This window comes from Mirounga angustirostris, unplaced genomic scaffold, assembly GCF_029215605.1.
Source record: "Mirounga angustirostris isolate CCGP_5_RB_7025 unplaced genomic scaffold, mMirAng1.0.hap1 SCAF_10, whole genome shotgun sequence".
Classification (NCBI taxonomy): domain Eukaryota; kingdom Metazoa; phylum Chordata; class Mammalia; order Carnivora; family Phocidae; genus Mirounga; species Mirounga angustirostris.
The window spans coordinates 52392462-52407145 of record NW_026991718.1 but is presented as its reverse complement, the minus strand read 5'-3'; the positions used below and the strand labels follow the sequence as shown (position 1 = coordinate 52407145).

The window sequence follows — 14684 nt, the reverse complement described above, 5'->3', positions numbered from 1 at the left end:
CATGATCCTGGAGTCCCGGGATCGAGTCCCGCATCGGGCTCCCTGCTCGGCGGGGGGTCTGCTTCTCCCTCTGACCCTCCCCCCTCTCATGTGTTCTCTCTCTCTCATTCTCTCTGTCTCAAATAAATAAATAAAATCTTTAAAAAAAAAAAAAGATATGTCATACACCATAAATTCACCCTTTTAAAGTGTACGATCAGTGGTTTTCAGTATATTCAGAGTTGTGCAACCATCACCACTATCTAATTTTAGACCATTTCATCACCTGTCCCAAACCCTACAGCCATTAGCATCACTCTCCACTCCCGTCCCCTCAGCCTCTGGCAACCATTAGTTATTATCTCCCCTTTTTTATTGCGGTAAAATACTACGTAGCATAAATTTAACATTTTAACAATTTTTGAGTGTACAGCTCCATGGCATTAGGCACATTCACACTGGTGTGCAACCATCACTACCATCCGTCCCCAGAACTGTTTTTCATCTTCCCAAACTGAAACCCTACACTCATTAAATGACTCCCTCCCTCTGCGTCCCCTCTCCCTGCCCCTGGCAACCACTCATCGACCTTCTGTCTCTACGTCTCTGACGACTCTAGGTGCACCTCACTTCAGTGGAATAATATACGGGAAGGCTTGTAAGAGGGCACCGCTGGCGGCTGGCAGCCACCGTCTTCTGTGAGGCTATCAAGGACACTGAGCTTTCAGGCTGCTGAGGCCAAACCCCACGGGAGGCTCCAAAATAATAATGTGAATTTAATTACCAGTATAGTCATCAAAGTTGACTCTTCCTCTCATCGTGTTCACAACGGACTCTGGCTGCTCAAAAATTTCCTTCTGCATAAATGAACTGAAGTTACCTGAAGTAACATAAATTACATCATTAATTTATGTAATTAAGAAATCTGTACCAACTAAAGTCTACCTTTTGTGACATAATCTCAGTAAATGAAACAAGAGCTCATGCAATAGAGTACAATATTCACATATGACATTTTGCCCTATGTGAAGAAAAATGAGGAAAACGCGCTTTCTTAACTTCATACCTAAAATATGCCGTTAGAACAAAACAGAGGAGGGGTACAGACTTAAGTCTGAGTCAGATCTAGGTTCAAATTATGGTTCTATCCTTGAACACCTAAATGGCTCTAGGGAAATTACTTCATCTGTAAAATAAGAAGAGCAACTATTTCACAGCACTGTAGTGTGTTAATATAGGAGAGACCTGACATGTAGCAGTTATGCAATAAATGTTAGCTTTTAGCCCACCTCGACCCCATCAGAAAGGAGAATAAAAATCATGACCGCAAATAATCTTAACAGTTAACAACAGCAAACACTATGTAGGCCTAAGTGTGTCAGGCACTGTTCTGAAGGCTCTATACATCAATTAGCTCTCTTCATCCTCAAAACAACCTTAATGAGGCAGGTCCTATTATCCCCATTTATTTATATATGAGAAAACTGAAGCACAGAAAGAATAAGAGAAGAATAAAGAACAGAACACAAACTATGCTTATAAAGTATCTTAAAAATATCAACTACTATTTAAATAATCAATCTCTTTTTTAACATTAGAAACAACAAACCACGAATTAGTTTGAAGAACTACTTTAAGACCAGCAGGTAATTTTTCCAAAGAATCATCCCTTTTCCTGGGGTTCTCCCCTCACTAATTGTGTGGAAGATTTCAGTCAACACTGTGTCACCAGATTCCTACACTACCACAGCAAGTAGAAGGTCTCCTTTCCATTAAGAACACCAAGCTACCACATGACAAAAACTTTCACCCTTCATGATCTGCTGGAGTTCCATCTGGAGGGTCTGCACAGCTCGTCCAGGGTGGTCCCCTGCAGTTCGTTTAATCCGATGGATAGAAAGACGGCCGTCCACCACCGCTGCAACATCGTCATCTTCAAGAAAGATGACACGATTGGTATGTTCTATGACGGCGCTATAAAATGTTCAAGAAGATATTACAATCAATAATCAAGGATGACTATTATAACTAAAACTATCATTAGGACACACGGACCAAGTTTAAATACAAACTTGGGGCACCTGGGTGCTCAGTCAGTTGAGCATGTGACTCTTGATTTCGGCTCAGGTCATGATTCAGGGTCGTCCCGCGCTCAGCGGGGATTCTGCTTGAGATTCTCTCCCTCTCTCTCTCAAATAAATAAATAAATCTTTAAAAATAATATAAAATAAAAAATACAAATCTATCACCCTGCAGTATCTCTGATAACTTTCTGGTTACCAAAGCCATTCCCTACAGGGCAGTGGGCAGTGACTGTGGACAATGAACAAAAGAATCTCTGTGCAGCACCCTACACCAAATTAGACTCGAACAAATCAGAAACCGTGGCTATTTCCTCCTCATTCTATCCCGAAAATCCTTCAATTTTAACTCCTAAATATTTCTCAAAGCCTCTCTCTATGTCCACGACCACAAGCCAGTTCAAGCTACCATCAGCTCTTGGCTGAACTACTGCAGCAACCTGCTAACTTATCCAACCACAGTCCCCCCTCTATCCATTCTCTGTTTCTGCCAAAATGAGTACCAACAGGTAACTCAAACCAACATTTCTCTCACCCAACAAACCACTTAATGGCTTTCCTTTGGCTTTTCTGAAAACAACAAAACACTTTAACACACCCTACCTCCTTCCCTAGCCTCCTCTCCCACCAAACTTCCTCTGTTCCAGCCATACTCACACCCATCCCAAGCTTTCACAGACTGATCTGCAGAAAATGTTCCTCCCTCTACCTCTTCACCTAACTCCTAACATCTCCTTATCTCTCAAGTGTCACTCTCTTAAATAAATTCACCCATAGGAGGGTAAGTCACCCTGTTACAGGCATTCTGTCGCTCTTGTCACAGTTGGAATTCTATACTTGTATGATTGATTAAAATTTGTCTTCTCCGGGGCACCTGGGTGGCTCAGATGGTTAAGCGTCTGCCTTCGGCTCAGGTCATGATCCCAGGGTCCTGGGATCGAGTCCCACATCGGGCTCCCTGTTCCTTGGGAGCCTGCTTCTCCCTCTGCTTCTCTCTCTCTCTCTGTCTCTCATGAATAAATAAATAAAATCTTAAAAAAAAAAATTTTTTTTTAAATAAAAAATAAAAATAAAAAAAATAAAATTTGTCTTCTCCATTAAGGAAAAGCTCCTCAAGGACAAGCGTTTATAATATATATACATACATATCTTTTTTTTTGAGATTTTATTTTTTTTGGAGTAATCTCCACCCCCAACATGGGACTCGAACTCACAACCCTGAGATCAAGAGTCACAGGCTCCACTGACTGAGCCAGCCAGGCCCTCCTCGGACAAGTATATTTTTATTTTTACTCACAATTATCTCCTAAGCCTAGCACATGGCTTTGCTCAGAATGTTCAATATGAACGTATGAATGAATGACAAAAGGATAAGCTTCTGCAATTTCCAGTTTATTAAAGCCGTAACAGTCAATTCTGTAACAAACCTACTTAATGACAACAATGATACATCCTAGCACTGACTACACTCCTGCAAAGATTAGGAAACAGTGAAGCTTATTCTCCCACAGAGATGATGCATTCCCGGCAGTCCTAAGCTACGACACTTTCTCATCTTCAGATGCCCTCACTTTCAGGCACAACGAAGGACTCAAATGCTTGCTGGCAACTTGATTCCACTCGATCCTCACCACTGTTAGTATTCCATTTATAAATGCATCTAAGCATCCCATGGTATTTCTCGCTCTAAATGTCTTAGTCTAGTACTATTTCTTTTATAAAAATGATTATGTTGCAAATTACTTCCGAATTAAAAAAGGCAAGTGTCTTTATTGGACTAAAACTATAATGGTTTAGCAAGCATACTGTAATTGGTGGGACACTAAGCCATTCTGTTCCCCAATCTAAAATCTCTCCTCCCCCATAAAAACCTGGGTAAGGCTCCAGAAAGAAGAGGAAAAATAATACAAGAGCTCAGAGTAAATATGCAGGAACAAGTCTCAAGGACTGTTCTCTTTTCTCAATAAACTGACCAACGGGCTTTGAATTGAGAGGAAAAGTATTCTTAGAACCCCATCTCCAAAAAGGACACCTACATTTTCCCTAATCGACAAAATTCTCCCACACGGGATGACTAGATAGGTACAAAATGACTTTTGGTTTCAGTAACATGAGAAGTTTTACTGAAATTTTCTGAACCAATGAAGGAAGCTCACCTCGCATCAGAAGCAAAGTAATATTCCACTGCCTTTTCTTCAACAGGGAAAAGGCAAGTTGTGCTGTCCACGCGAGAGAGACTGCAGCTTCCCTTCTTGTCCTTCCCTAGAGCACGGAGTTAACATAAATCAGCAATCATGTGGGAAACCATAACCAATGTGTAAATAGACCTAATTTTCTATAAAATCAACAAAAAACCATAGCAACACAAAATAATTTCAGCAACTTTAAGATGCTAGGTTGATCACCTTATTTCCATGCAAAAAGCCAACAAGAACAACAGACACAAAGTATAGAGTGAAACAGCAACTATCCAAGAGAGCATGGCAGGTAAGAGTGCTACATTACAAATTTTAAAACAGAATATTTCTTTTCCAGGTAAAAGGCAAATAATTCACTAATATCACTCAAAGTATGTATCACCTAATTTTAATTTAACTTCATACAAAACTTGATAGAATACATATAAGTTTATGTAACTAAGCTTATCATAAAAATTACATTAAAAATATCAAAATTGTGCAATGAATAAAATGAAGACTGATGGCATATTAATTTTTATTATCTTAAAACTCTAGATTTTAACAGTAAGTCAGCACAACAAATCAAGTTGTAGGCTACACTAATTCTGATTTCAAAACAAAACAAAGATACTTATAATTCTCTAACCATCATATACCATATGTGGCACCTACTGCTAAGGACCGGAAATATCATAAACCTAGAACCTCTTCTTTCTTAAAATTGGGTTTTCTTATATTTCTTTTAAATTAGGATAAAATACGGTCCTTCTGCAATAATAATATCCTTTTAATCCTAGAACTTTAGAATTCTGGCAGCTCTATTTGTCAAGTTATGAATGAAGAATTTTTTTCCTTTTTGCTCATTTACAACAAAAGTCAAAACTGGAAAGCAAAGTGAAGTTTGACAAATTAGCCAAATATAGGGGGAGGAATCCATTAATTGAAGACTATATAAATGTCACAGAGACCAAAAAAAAAAGCACCTTTTTCTGAGATCAGGACATTTACAGACCTTGTAACTATGGACACAATGGCCAGAGGACACAATAAATATACTTGTAAAAATTCATATTGTATCTATCCTCTAAAATGCACGTCTAAAAAGACTTGCTTATAATGTACATCCAAAGTCCTCCGCAATCGTGCTAGTATGATGTGTTTTAGACATGAAAATAAAACAGTTCTTTAGCTCTTTCCATCCAAATTCGATAGCAAAAAAAGGTATCACACTTTAAAAAATACGTATAAGATGACATCCTATGACTACAAAAAGAGAAAACAGATCGGTGTTTGCCAAGGCCTGGGTATGGGAACAAGGACTGGCTACAAGGCTCCAGCTGGAGGGAACTTTCATGGGGATGGAATTGTTCTGTACTTTGATCATGGTGGTTATACAACTGTTTGCACTTGACAAAACTCATGAAACTGCACATCAAAAAGAGTGAATTTTCCTGATGTAAAAAATTACATCAGGAATTAAAAAATATACAGAAGGATAGCTTAGCACTGATATTTTCAAAATAAATACAACCAGCTTTAAGTTATACAATGCCCTGATGGTGTCAAGTTTCACTACATTCCTTCTCCAGATATTTATTTTTCAAGTAACAAGGTATATTTTATTATTATACCTAGAAGGGATTAAGATATCATTGCCTATTTAAATGAAAAGAACATTACCACCTGATACCTATAGGACTCTTACAATCTATAAAATGTTTTGCTGTACATCGATTTTCTCATCTGATTTGAGTGGAACACAATCATTACCATCCCCTCCCTTATTCTGTCAGTAGTTACAGCTGGAGAAAATAGCAAAAATCTAAAAGCCCCCTTTAGACAGACTCTTCAATAAGAGGCTAAACTTTGGAAACTAAACTTTGCTGAGCCACACATTATCTACCTACTAGGAGCTAGCGAAATAAAGGTTACTAAAATGTAATTCATAATCTTAAAAAGATGTCTCATGTTAAGTTTTTATTCTAACTTCTTAAGACCTTAGCCAATGTTTTTCCATTTTTTTTTTCTAAGAGCAGCCTAAGAAAATGTACAAGGTAACATAAAAGTAATGTATTCAAGAGCAGGATTATTAACAGAAATCTGGAACTCTGGATCCAAAATCCTGTACTCTTACTGGTAAACTAGTTTTTCTTCTGAAAAGGGAAGGAGAGAGAGGGTAAGAAGAAATCCTAATATTTCATGACTGAAGGCTACGTAAGAACAAACTTTCTGTTTTAGATAAAAGAGCTAAAGCAGCCACTATCTAAAGATGAACAGGTTTAGAGTCCTTTGCTAATTTTTTTTCAAGAAACCAAGAATTATACGTTAATAATAGGGGTTTCAATTTTCTGAATTTACCACTCCCTTTTACTTGGAAATCTTTTAATGATAAGTAAATGAAAAGAGCATGCCATTTGTTTTCTGTCTAATTATATCAATAAAATGATCCAGAATTTGTATGGCTGAAAGTCCTATAAAGAAAAATAAACTTCAAACAAACAAAAAAAAGACTCCAACTTCAAACAAGGCAATCAAGATGTTGAATGTAAATCTAAAAGTAAAATGTCATGCATAAAATAAAGATCATTTAAACGTAATTTAGTAAAAAGTTAGGATAAATTAAATAACTACCACTGAATTCAATCTACAACAGCCTAGCACACAATGCTCTTTTCCCAATCTAAACATCTTATTTATAATAATGTTATCTTACACGATTTTAATTAAAAAAAAACTTTATAATTTCAAATCTCAGAAATTTCAAAAAACAAAAGCGGTTTTCTAAATGCCAAAAGCAGACAGACAAAATATACTCTGCAAATTAGAAAAATGTCAAAATATGTTCCCCCATAAAAAAGCACATTTTTAGAGGCCCAGCACATTCATTCACTCCAAGAACAAAGAATTAGTAAAGAATGAACAAAAGAGGATAAGATTCCTCCCCATCCATGCAGAGTGCATTTCCCACCTCTTTCTCCCTGTGATCCCCACCGTGTGAATTTTGATCCAATCTGAGTCCTAGCTAAGGATATACAACAGAAAAAAATTCTCCTCGTCAGAGAAATCACAACAACAAATCCTCTTCATATCTAGACAGAACTATATACACATATGTGTGGATCTGACCAAAGAGGCATTTATTTCAATTTAATGAACACAATTCTTTATATCTACTGCACTCAAATTTATAGTTTCCTCTTGGCATGACATAGGAAGAGTTTTTACCTGTTCTGTAGAGTATTGGAATGTGATCAGTAGAGAGTTTATGTTCACTTCGTACACCAATCAAAAGAGGGCTACCTCGTCTGTTAGTGCAAAATTACACAGAATTAAATCATTTTCATAAATAATGCACAAATATAAATTTTCATGAGCCAACATTCGTCAAATAATGCTTAAATTTTCCCTCTAAGCTCAACTTCAGGTATAACAAAATAACATAAACAGAATTTTTAAAAAAAATAGTAACAGGGTCAGCAGACTATGCTCCCGAGGCCAAGTCTGTCTATTTTTGTTACACAAGAGTTTTACTGGAACACAGCCATGCTCTTTCTTTTCCCTATTTTCTATGGCTGCTTTCAGATACAATAGCAAAACTGTGGTGCTACAGAGGCCATATGGCCCAGAAAGGCTAAAATATTTACTCTCTGGCCCATTACAGAAAAGTCTGCCAATGCCTGTTCTAGAACAGTGTATTTGAAATGTTTCTCCTTTTTAAAATGTCAAATGGAACCTTCCTTTCAACTGTACACGGAATTCTGATGAATGTTTAGCACTTTCTCCTTAGTCACCTCGCCTTCATATTAAAAATAGCTCTTTCGGGGCGCATGGGTGGCTCAATCGTTAAGCGACTGCCTTCGACTCAGGTCATGATCCCAGGATCCTGGGATCGAGCCCCACATGGGGATCCCTGCTCAGCAGGAAGCCTGCTTCTCCCTCTCCCACTCCCCCTGCTTGTGTTCCCTCTCTCACCATGTCTCTCTCTGTCAAATAAATAAATAAAATCTCTAAAAAAAAAAAAAAAAACCAGCTTTCTTGCCAAATATTAGGGCTTCTCACTGTCCTACTAAAAAGGACGTCATGATCAGGCCTAAACAGCTTCGCAAAAGTAACGATGGGACAATGATCTAGGAATCTTTTTGGAATATATACTTCCAAAAAATATGGAGAAAGTTAATGTTTGGGGCCTGAAACTAGAGAAAAATCAATATCCAAATTCACAAAGTAACAATGGTGTCCCACTACAGATAAAAGGCCAGTTATAAATGCCAAAATATATTTGCTTTATTAACAGATTCTGTTAAATGGAAGAGTGGTGAAAAACGAACAAGGAAGAACATATGAAAACAAATATATTCACATGGCATCTCTGAGAAAGGGCAAGTCTTTACAGTGAAAGGGTAATCATTGTGTACAGAAAACACAACTTATAATTCAGATGTTTCAAAATACATATAATTATTAGTCATTATTAAATTTGTATGTACCTTGTGCCAACTGCTTGGCCAGGAAAATGAACACTTTTAAATACCAGTGCAAAAGCACCTTCCTGGAGGGGAAAAAAATGCATTAGCAATATTTATTATAATCAATTATCAAATGTGAAATGCCTAAAACATATTGGCTTCAGCACAGAAATTTTTTGTTTACACGCTGCTCTTTGGCAGTAGGTTATAAACAAGTCTAAAATTTCGGTAGACACTTATTCCTGAGGTTTGGTGTATCCAAGACACACTTTTTAACCAAGCCCACTCTTGAAATATACTCAATAGATAATAGCTCCACAGCAGACTATTTTGTACCTGTTTCTCAACAGATACATCCTATCTCCCATACTATGCATTAGAATGCAGGGAAGAGAGAATTAGAAAAGATTCCAAGCTCAATATCCAAAACCTATTCTCCGGTCCAGTGATTTTACACCACTGCTAACTTCCATGCTTGTTGACCTTGATACTGGAGATAAAAATATACACAACCACAATTATTAACATGCATTATCATACCACCTCCTCAAACCAACCTCCTCAGGGACCGGGCCTAAGGCAATCAAGAGTGAATAAAAGAGGAACACGAGGTAGGAGAGAACACAGACTGATTTATATAATGAGTAGAAACAAGAAAAGGCTGGAAAGGCACAATACTCTGCCTTGAGTAAAGGGAAGGAACAGGCCTCTATCTTCTCCATCTTCCTGACTCATCCATTTGCTGCAGGTATCATCAGATTTGAGTAGAGGGAGGAAGTGAGGGTTAGACCTTCAGAAGGAAGTGAAGGGCTTTTAAATGGGAAAACTAGAGTTATGAATGGGGATGGGGGCAGAAATCACAATGCATTTGGACTTCTGTGGATCTTTGGTATCTTTAATCTTTAACTAGGACAACTGGGATGGGATCAAAAAGAAGGCCATTTTTTTCTTGGGCTGGGAAATACTTTACTACAGTGTTATGAGGCCAAGGAAAAGTCCCCATAAGGGAAAACGAGGAGTTGATTATACTGGCTCAGAGACATGCAGACATTATCCCACGGTAGAGTGTACATTTTATTGAAGCTACTCTTGTGCTAAGTTACTGACTGAAAAGAATACTTGAATGAGTAGGAAGAAAGCGATGAACCGCGACTGTGTCTACCATATTCATGTTTGGGTGGTATGTTTAGGTTTGTGGGTATGTGTGCGCACACATAGCTTTTGGACAAACTCTTTGATTTTGGATTATTTTTAATTCCCATGACACTAAACTATAGTGAAAGAAGTAGAATTTTAAGTGTGTGGGAAGGAAGGGGGTCAATCAAACAGTCTCTCAAAATTATTCAAGCTGAATATTAATATATATATAGGAAATAAAAGCCAAAAATATTTAAGAAATTAGTATAGTTTCTGTTTATCTTAATTTTAAGAGTTTGTTGTGATTAACACTGGCAATAATTATAAAGTGTGGTTTAATACCAATTGTTGGATAACTCTCTCCACCAAGGTAGTAAAACTGATGTCTTGACTTTCCCGATTGTCATACATGTACTTAACAAGCTTGGCAATTGTCTCTGTGTCTGTTTCAGATTCAAAGTCATAGCCTTTGCTTTCCTGAAATTAGAAAGGGAAAAAAAATTGACACATTTAAGGAAATAGTCATGATATCCAAATCTTTCTTCCTACAGAATTTTTTTCCTCAAAAATTTCACTAACCAATTTCTAATATTTTTTCAACACCATACCCCATTACCCATTGTTCAAAATTAAAGTCACCATCTAATCATAGTGTACCCAAAATGGTGAGGTATTTTGTGTAATTTTGAATATACACTTATAATTATATAAATCTATATATATGCCACATACAAATTAGTAACATTTTAAATAATTAAAGTATAATATATAACAGTCACAAAACAATAATTCCATAATGAATATAATGATTCTTTTGTGGATAATGAAATTGCACTATCCAACACAATAGTCATTAGCTATAGTGACTATTTTTTTTTATTTTTTTAAGATTTTATTTATTTGAGAGAGCAAGAGTGAGAAAGAACATGGGGGGGGGGTGGGAGGGTAGAGGGAGAAGCAGACTCCCTGATGAGCAGGGAACCTGACTCGGGGCTCCACGCAGGTCTCAATCCCAGGACCCTGAGATCATGACTTGAGCAGAAGGCAGCCGCTTAACGGACTGAGCCACCCAGGCGCCCCATATATATGGCTATTTAAATTTAAACTGATTAGGGGGCACGTGGCTGGCTTTGTCAGTAGAGCATGTGACTCTCTTACTCTCAGGGTTGTAAGTTTGAGCCCCACATTGGCTGCAGAGATTATTTAAAAATAGAATCTTTAGGGGCTCCTGGGTGGCTCAGTTGTTAAGCGTCTGCCTTCAGCTCAGGTCATGATCTCAGGGTCCTGGGATCGAGTCCCACATTGGGCTCCCTGCTCCGCGGGAAGCCCACTTCTCCCTCTCCCACTCCCCCTGCTTGGTTCCCTCTCTCGCTGTCTCTGACAAATAAATAAAAAATCTTAAAAAAATAAAAATAGAATCTTTAAAAATTTAATTTAAAAAAATAAAAATAAATTTAAACCGATTAAAATGAAATAAAATTTCAAATTTAGTTGCTCAGTCACAGCAGACCAATAACCACATGTGGGTGTTGGCTACTATATTGGACAGCACAGATAGAGGCTCCCAGCGCCGCAGAAATTTCAATTGGACAGCCCCAAGAGGCACTCAGGAAGGTCATCACTATGACTATTACTATATAGTACATGGCTATTTAGGGCAGAGAAACTTCATTTAATCTGTCCTAATTCTTCTTATATATCCCAGAATCTTTTAAAAATGATAAGGTCTCTCACAATGCAAAAGATGTCCTCCCCACCCCAAATTCCAATTTTATTCGAGTTTTGGGGTCATTTATAATAAAGCCAATAATTATTTCCTATTCACATAAGAAACAAAACTATTTCACTGTCAACAAAGACAAGTCCAGTAAACCACATACCCTTGTAACCATTATTTGATCATATCTAGATGGTGCTGCACATTTCAACAAACCACTTCACTACTTTCATTAGAACTTTCTCAAAGCCTGTGTCTTTTTGGGTCACTTTACTTACCAAAAACTTTTTCAAGTCTTTGTAGTTGGTGATAATGCCATTGTGAATAACAATGAATTCTAAAAGAGATAAAAATTATTCATGACAAAAAATTATAGGCTGGTAAACATTATAAATAGCCAGTACTGTCAGATTTTTCTCAAGTCAAAAAATTTGTCACATGTTATAATTCCAAGTATAATCAAGTATCTTCTACTTTTCATTATCAGATTATCCTCGGGTAGATCAGCAGCATTATTTATGTGGTTTAGTGGAAGCACACAGTGCTGGGGATGTGGACATAGAGGGGAAATATAATAAACTGGGGTCTAGAGACATCAACTTCATTTGTGGCGAAACTACTAAACCCAATGTTACCATATGAAAGGGGCAAATTTCCTGGGCCTGTTTCTTCATTTGCAAAACAAGAAGGCTGAATTATATAACTATTACTCTCGCTTCTTTGTTCATTCATTTTTATCCATAAAAATTTCCTAAGTTTAAAGTGAAAGACTTTCAAACTAAAACAATTACCTGATTTACATTAAACGAGTTTAAGAACTGAAATTAAAGAATAAGAAAAACCAGTTATTCAGATTTATAGTGAAATTTACTTAGGTGAGATCCAGACAATTCTTAACATGTCAGATAAACTGATGTTAAAACAGTATTCCAAAATCAAATACATACGGAGTGGTATAATTTTCATCTTTTTTGATTAAATAACTGAAAAATATAAATGCAATATTTTAAATCCATGAGTTTATAATAATAAAAGAAACTTGTTCATCTTAGAACATTAGAACCACTTCATTTTTGAAAAATGGTAAATAAAGTGGAAAAAAAATCAAACATTTATCCTGCCCTTCCTATACATAATCTTTAAGTCTAGGTAACTAAACAGTTAGATATGGAGAAGTTTCTCTTTATAGAAGTATGTGAGATAAGTGAAAAAGGAATGAGAGTATTTGACTATCACCATTTTACAAACCCCTAAAGAAATAATTAATGTTGGCAATGATCATCTATGGCCACTAATAATACAAAAAGAAAAATGCCCAAACATCATATACCTCCAGATGTAAATCAATACCATACCAATCTATAGTAAAGAGCAGAGATGGAGAAACATGGTAATGATACCATGGATGCATACAATTAGCAAGATCTAGACTGTAGGAAAATCTACAGGACAAACACCACAGTAATCTGCAAGGAAAAAGGAGACAAAGGGAGAGCTTCCAAAATAATCTGGGTGGAGGGGTATAGAGAAATATAACGGACTATGTATTAATAAATGTTAAAGCTGGGTGACAGACACATCTGATTCTACATACCCTCTACTTGTGAATATGTCTGAAACTTTCCAGATTAAAAAAATTAAAATAACAAAAGCATAAGAGCCTTCATTCTTCTCCCATTATTGACCCCTCTACAATCATTCCAAAGCATGTAGAATGTGTCCATACCATTATTTTTATCAGAGCGCTGGGGATGGCTATTGACAGGATTGGGTTCTCCATGTGTTGCCCAACGGGTATGCGCTATTCCAAGGTGTACATCAAATTCTATGTCCAAGTCCATATCCTGTTGTTCTGAAGAATATGAAAAATTCCATTATTAAATCACGCTGTAGAGATAATGCTAGAAGGTATATTTAAATATAATTATTACAGTGCTGCTCACCTGAAATATACAATTATTGAAACTGAAGATCAGCCATATTCAAAATAGTAATTAAAAGATTCAGGAGTTAATGCAGCTCAAATATTTAGGGCAAATGAATCCAATAACAACCAGGGAGATAAAGCAAATGTGATAAAGTACTAACAACTGGTAAAACTAGATGAAGTATATGGATGGTTAATGCACTATTCTTTCCACTTTTCTGAAGACTTGATAATTTTCAAACTGAAGGACTATGGACAAAAAAAGTTAATGTGATTTTTTTTAATCTATATTTAATCTCTGACTTGAAAAAAAACAGTACTGCTTTAACTAAACATGTAAAAATAAATTCACATTCTCAGTGCCACACAACCTTATGACTGCAATTTCTTTGGTCCTCAGTGAATGTAAACATATCTCACAATATAAACTGCAATTATGGAGAGCTTCTAAAATCAAAGAATAGTCTTTGAGAATAGAACACCATGAAAGTATGGGGTTATATAAAGGATGTTCCTTTATCTTGAAAAGCAGCTATTCTGAGTCCTTTTCCCTATAAGCTATCTCTTCCTGCTTTTTCCGAAGGAAAAAAAAGGCAGTTCTAGTATTTACTAGTAATGCCCCCCTTCTGATTTCCTAAATATAAAATTCATTTGGCAAAGAAACCAGATAACCAAGCCTATGAGAATTAGGCCTAAATTAAGAAGAGCAAACTGCTCAGAAGTCTCAAATAGGAAAGTCCCTGCGTTTTATTTTAGCACAGTCTTTATGGTTTTTATACTGGCTAATCAGACATCATTCTAACACATAAATGTGATCAAAACACAATGCTTAAAATCTTTGAACAGATGCCCATTGCTTAAAAAGTGGTTTGCATTCCTAGCTACCCATATGAATCATCTTAATCCTGCTCACGGGAATTTATAAAAAGATCCTCAAATTCTCACATAGAGCCAGAGAGCCATTTTCTCACAAGATAAAGCCCCAGTGCCTTTCTGTGGGTACGAGGCCCTCCACCATCTGGCCCCAACTGCCTTTACATTCTCATTCCCCCACCTCGCCCATCACCCCTCAAAGCCCTCAACACACCTTTTGCAAATAACACCCACGATTTACTGAGAACTTACCTGATGCTAGGACTTAACACTTCTCATTGCCCTATCCCTAACAGTATGACCCAAGCAACCATCAACTAAACT

At 36.7% G+C, this 14684-nt stretch overlaps 1 protein-coding gene across 2 annotated transcripts in view; it reads right to left on the bottom strand.

Moving 5' to 3' along the window:
• GFPT1 (glutamine--fructose-6-phosphate transaminase 1) overlaps window positions 1-14684 on the bottom strand; it is a 57915-nt gene that overhangs the window by 24773 nt on the left and 18458 nt on the right. The window contains exons 4-12 of one of the 2 annotated variants that reach the window (XM_045884859.3): window positions 13287-13412; window positions 11839-11897; window positions 10186-10320; window positions 8728-8789; window positions 7466-7545; window positions 7209-7262; window positions 4217-4322; window positions 1790-1953; window positions 764-859 (exon numbers count right to left, since the gene is read on the bottom strand). In XM_045884859.3, coding sequence (XP_045740815.1) covers window positions 764-859; window positions 1790-1953; window positions 4217-4322; window positions 7209-7262; window positions 7466-7545; window positions 8728-8789; window positions 10186-10320; window positions 11839-11897; window positions 13287-13412 — 882 coding nt within the window. The remainder of the gene's footprint in view (window positions 1-763; window positions 860-1789; window positions 1954-4216; window positions 4323-7208; window positions 7263-7465; window positions 7546-8727; window positions 8790-10185; window positions 10321-11838; window positions 11898-13286; window positions 13413-14684) is intronic. The other variant, XM_045884860.3, reaches the window with a different exon arrangement.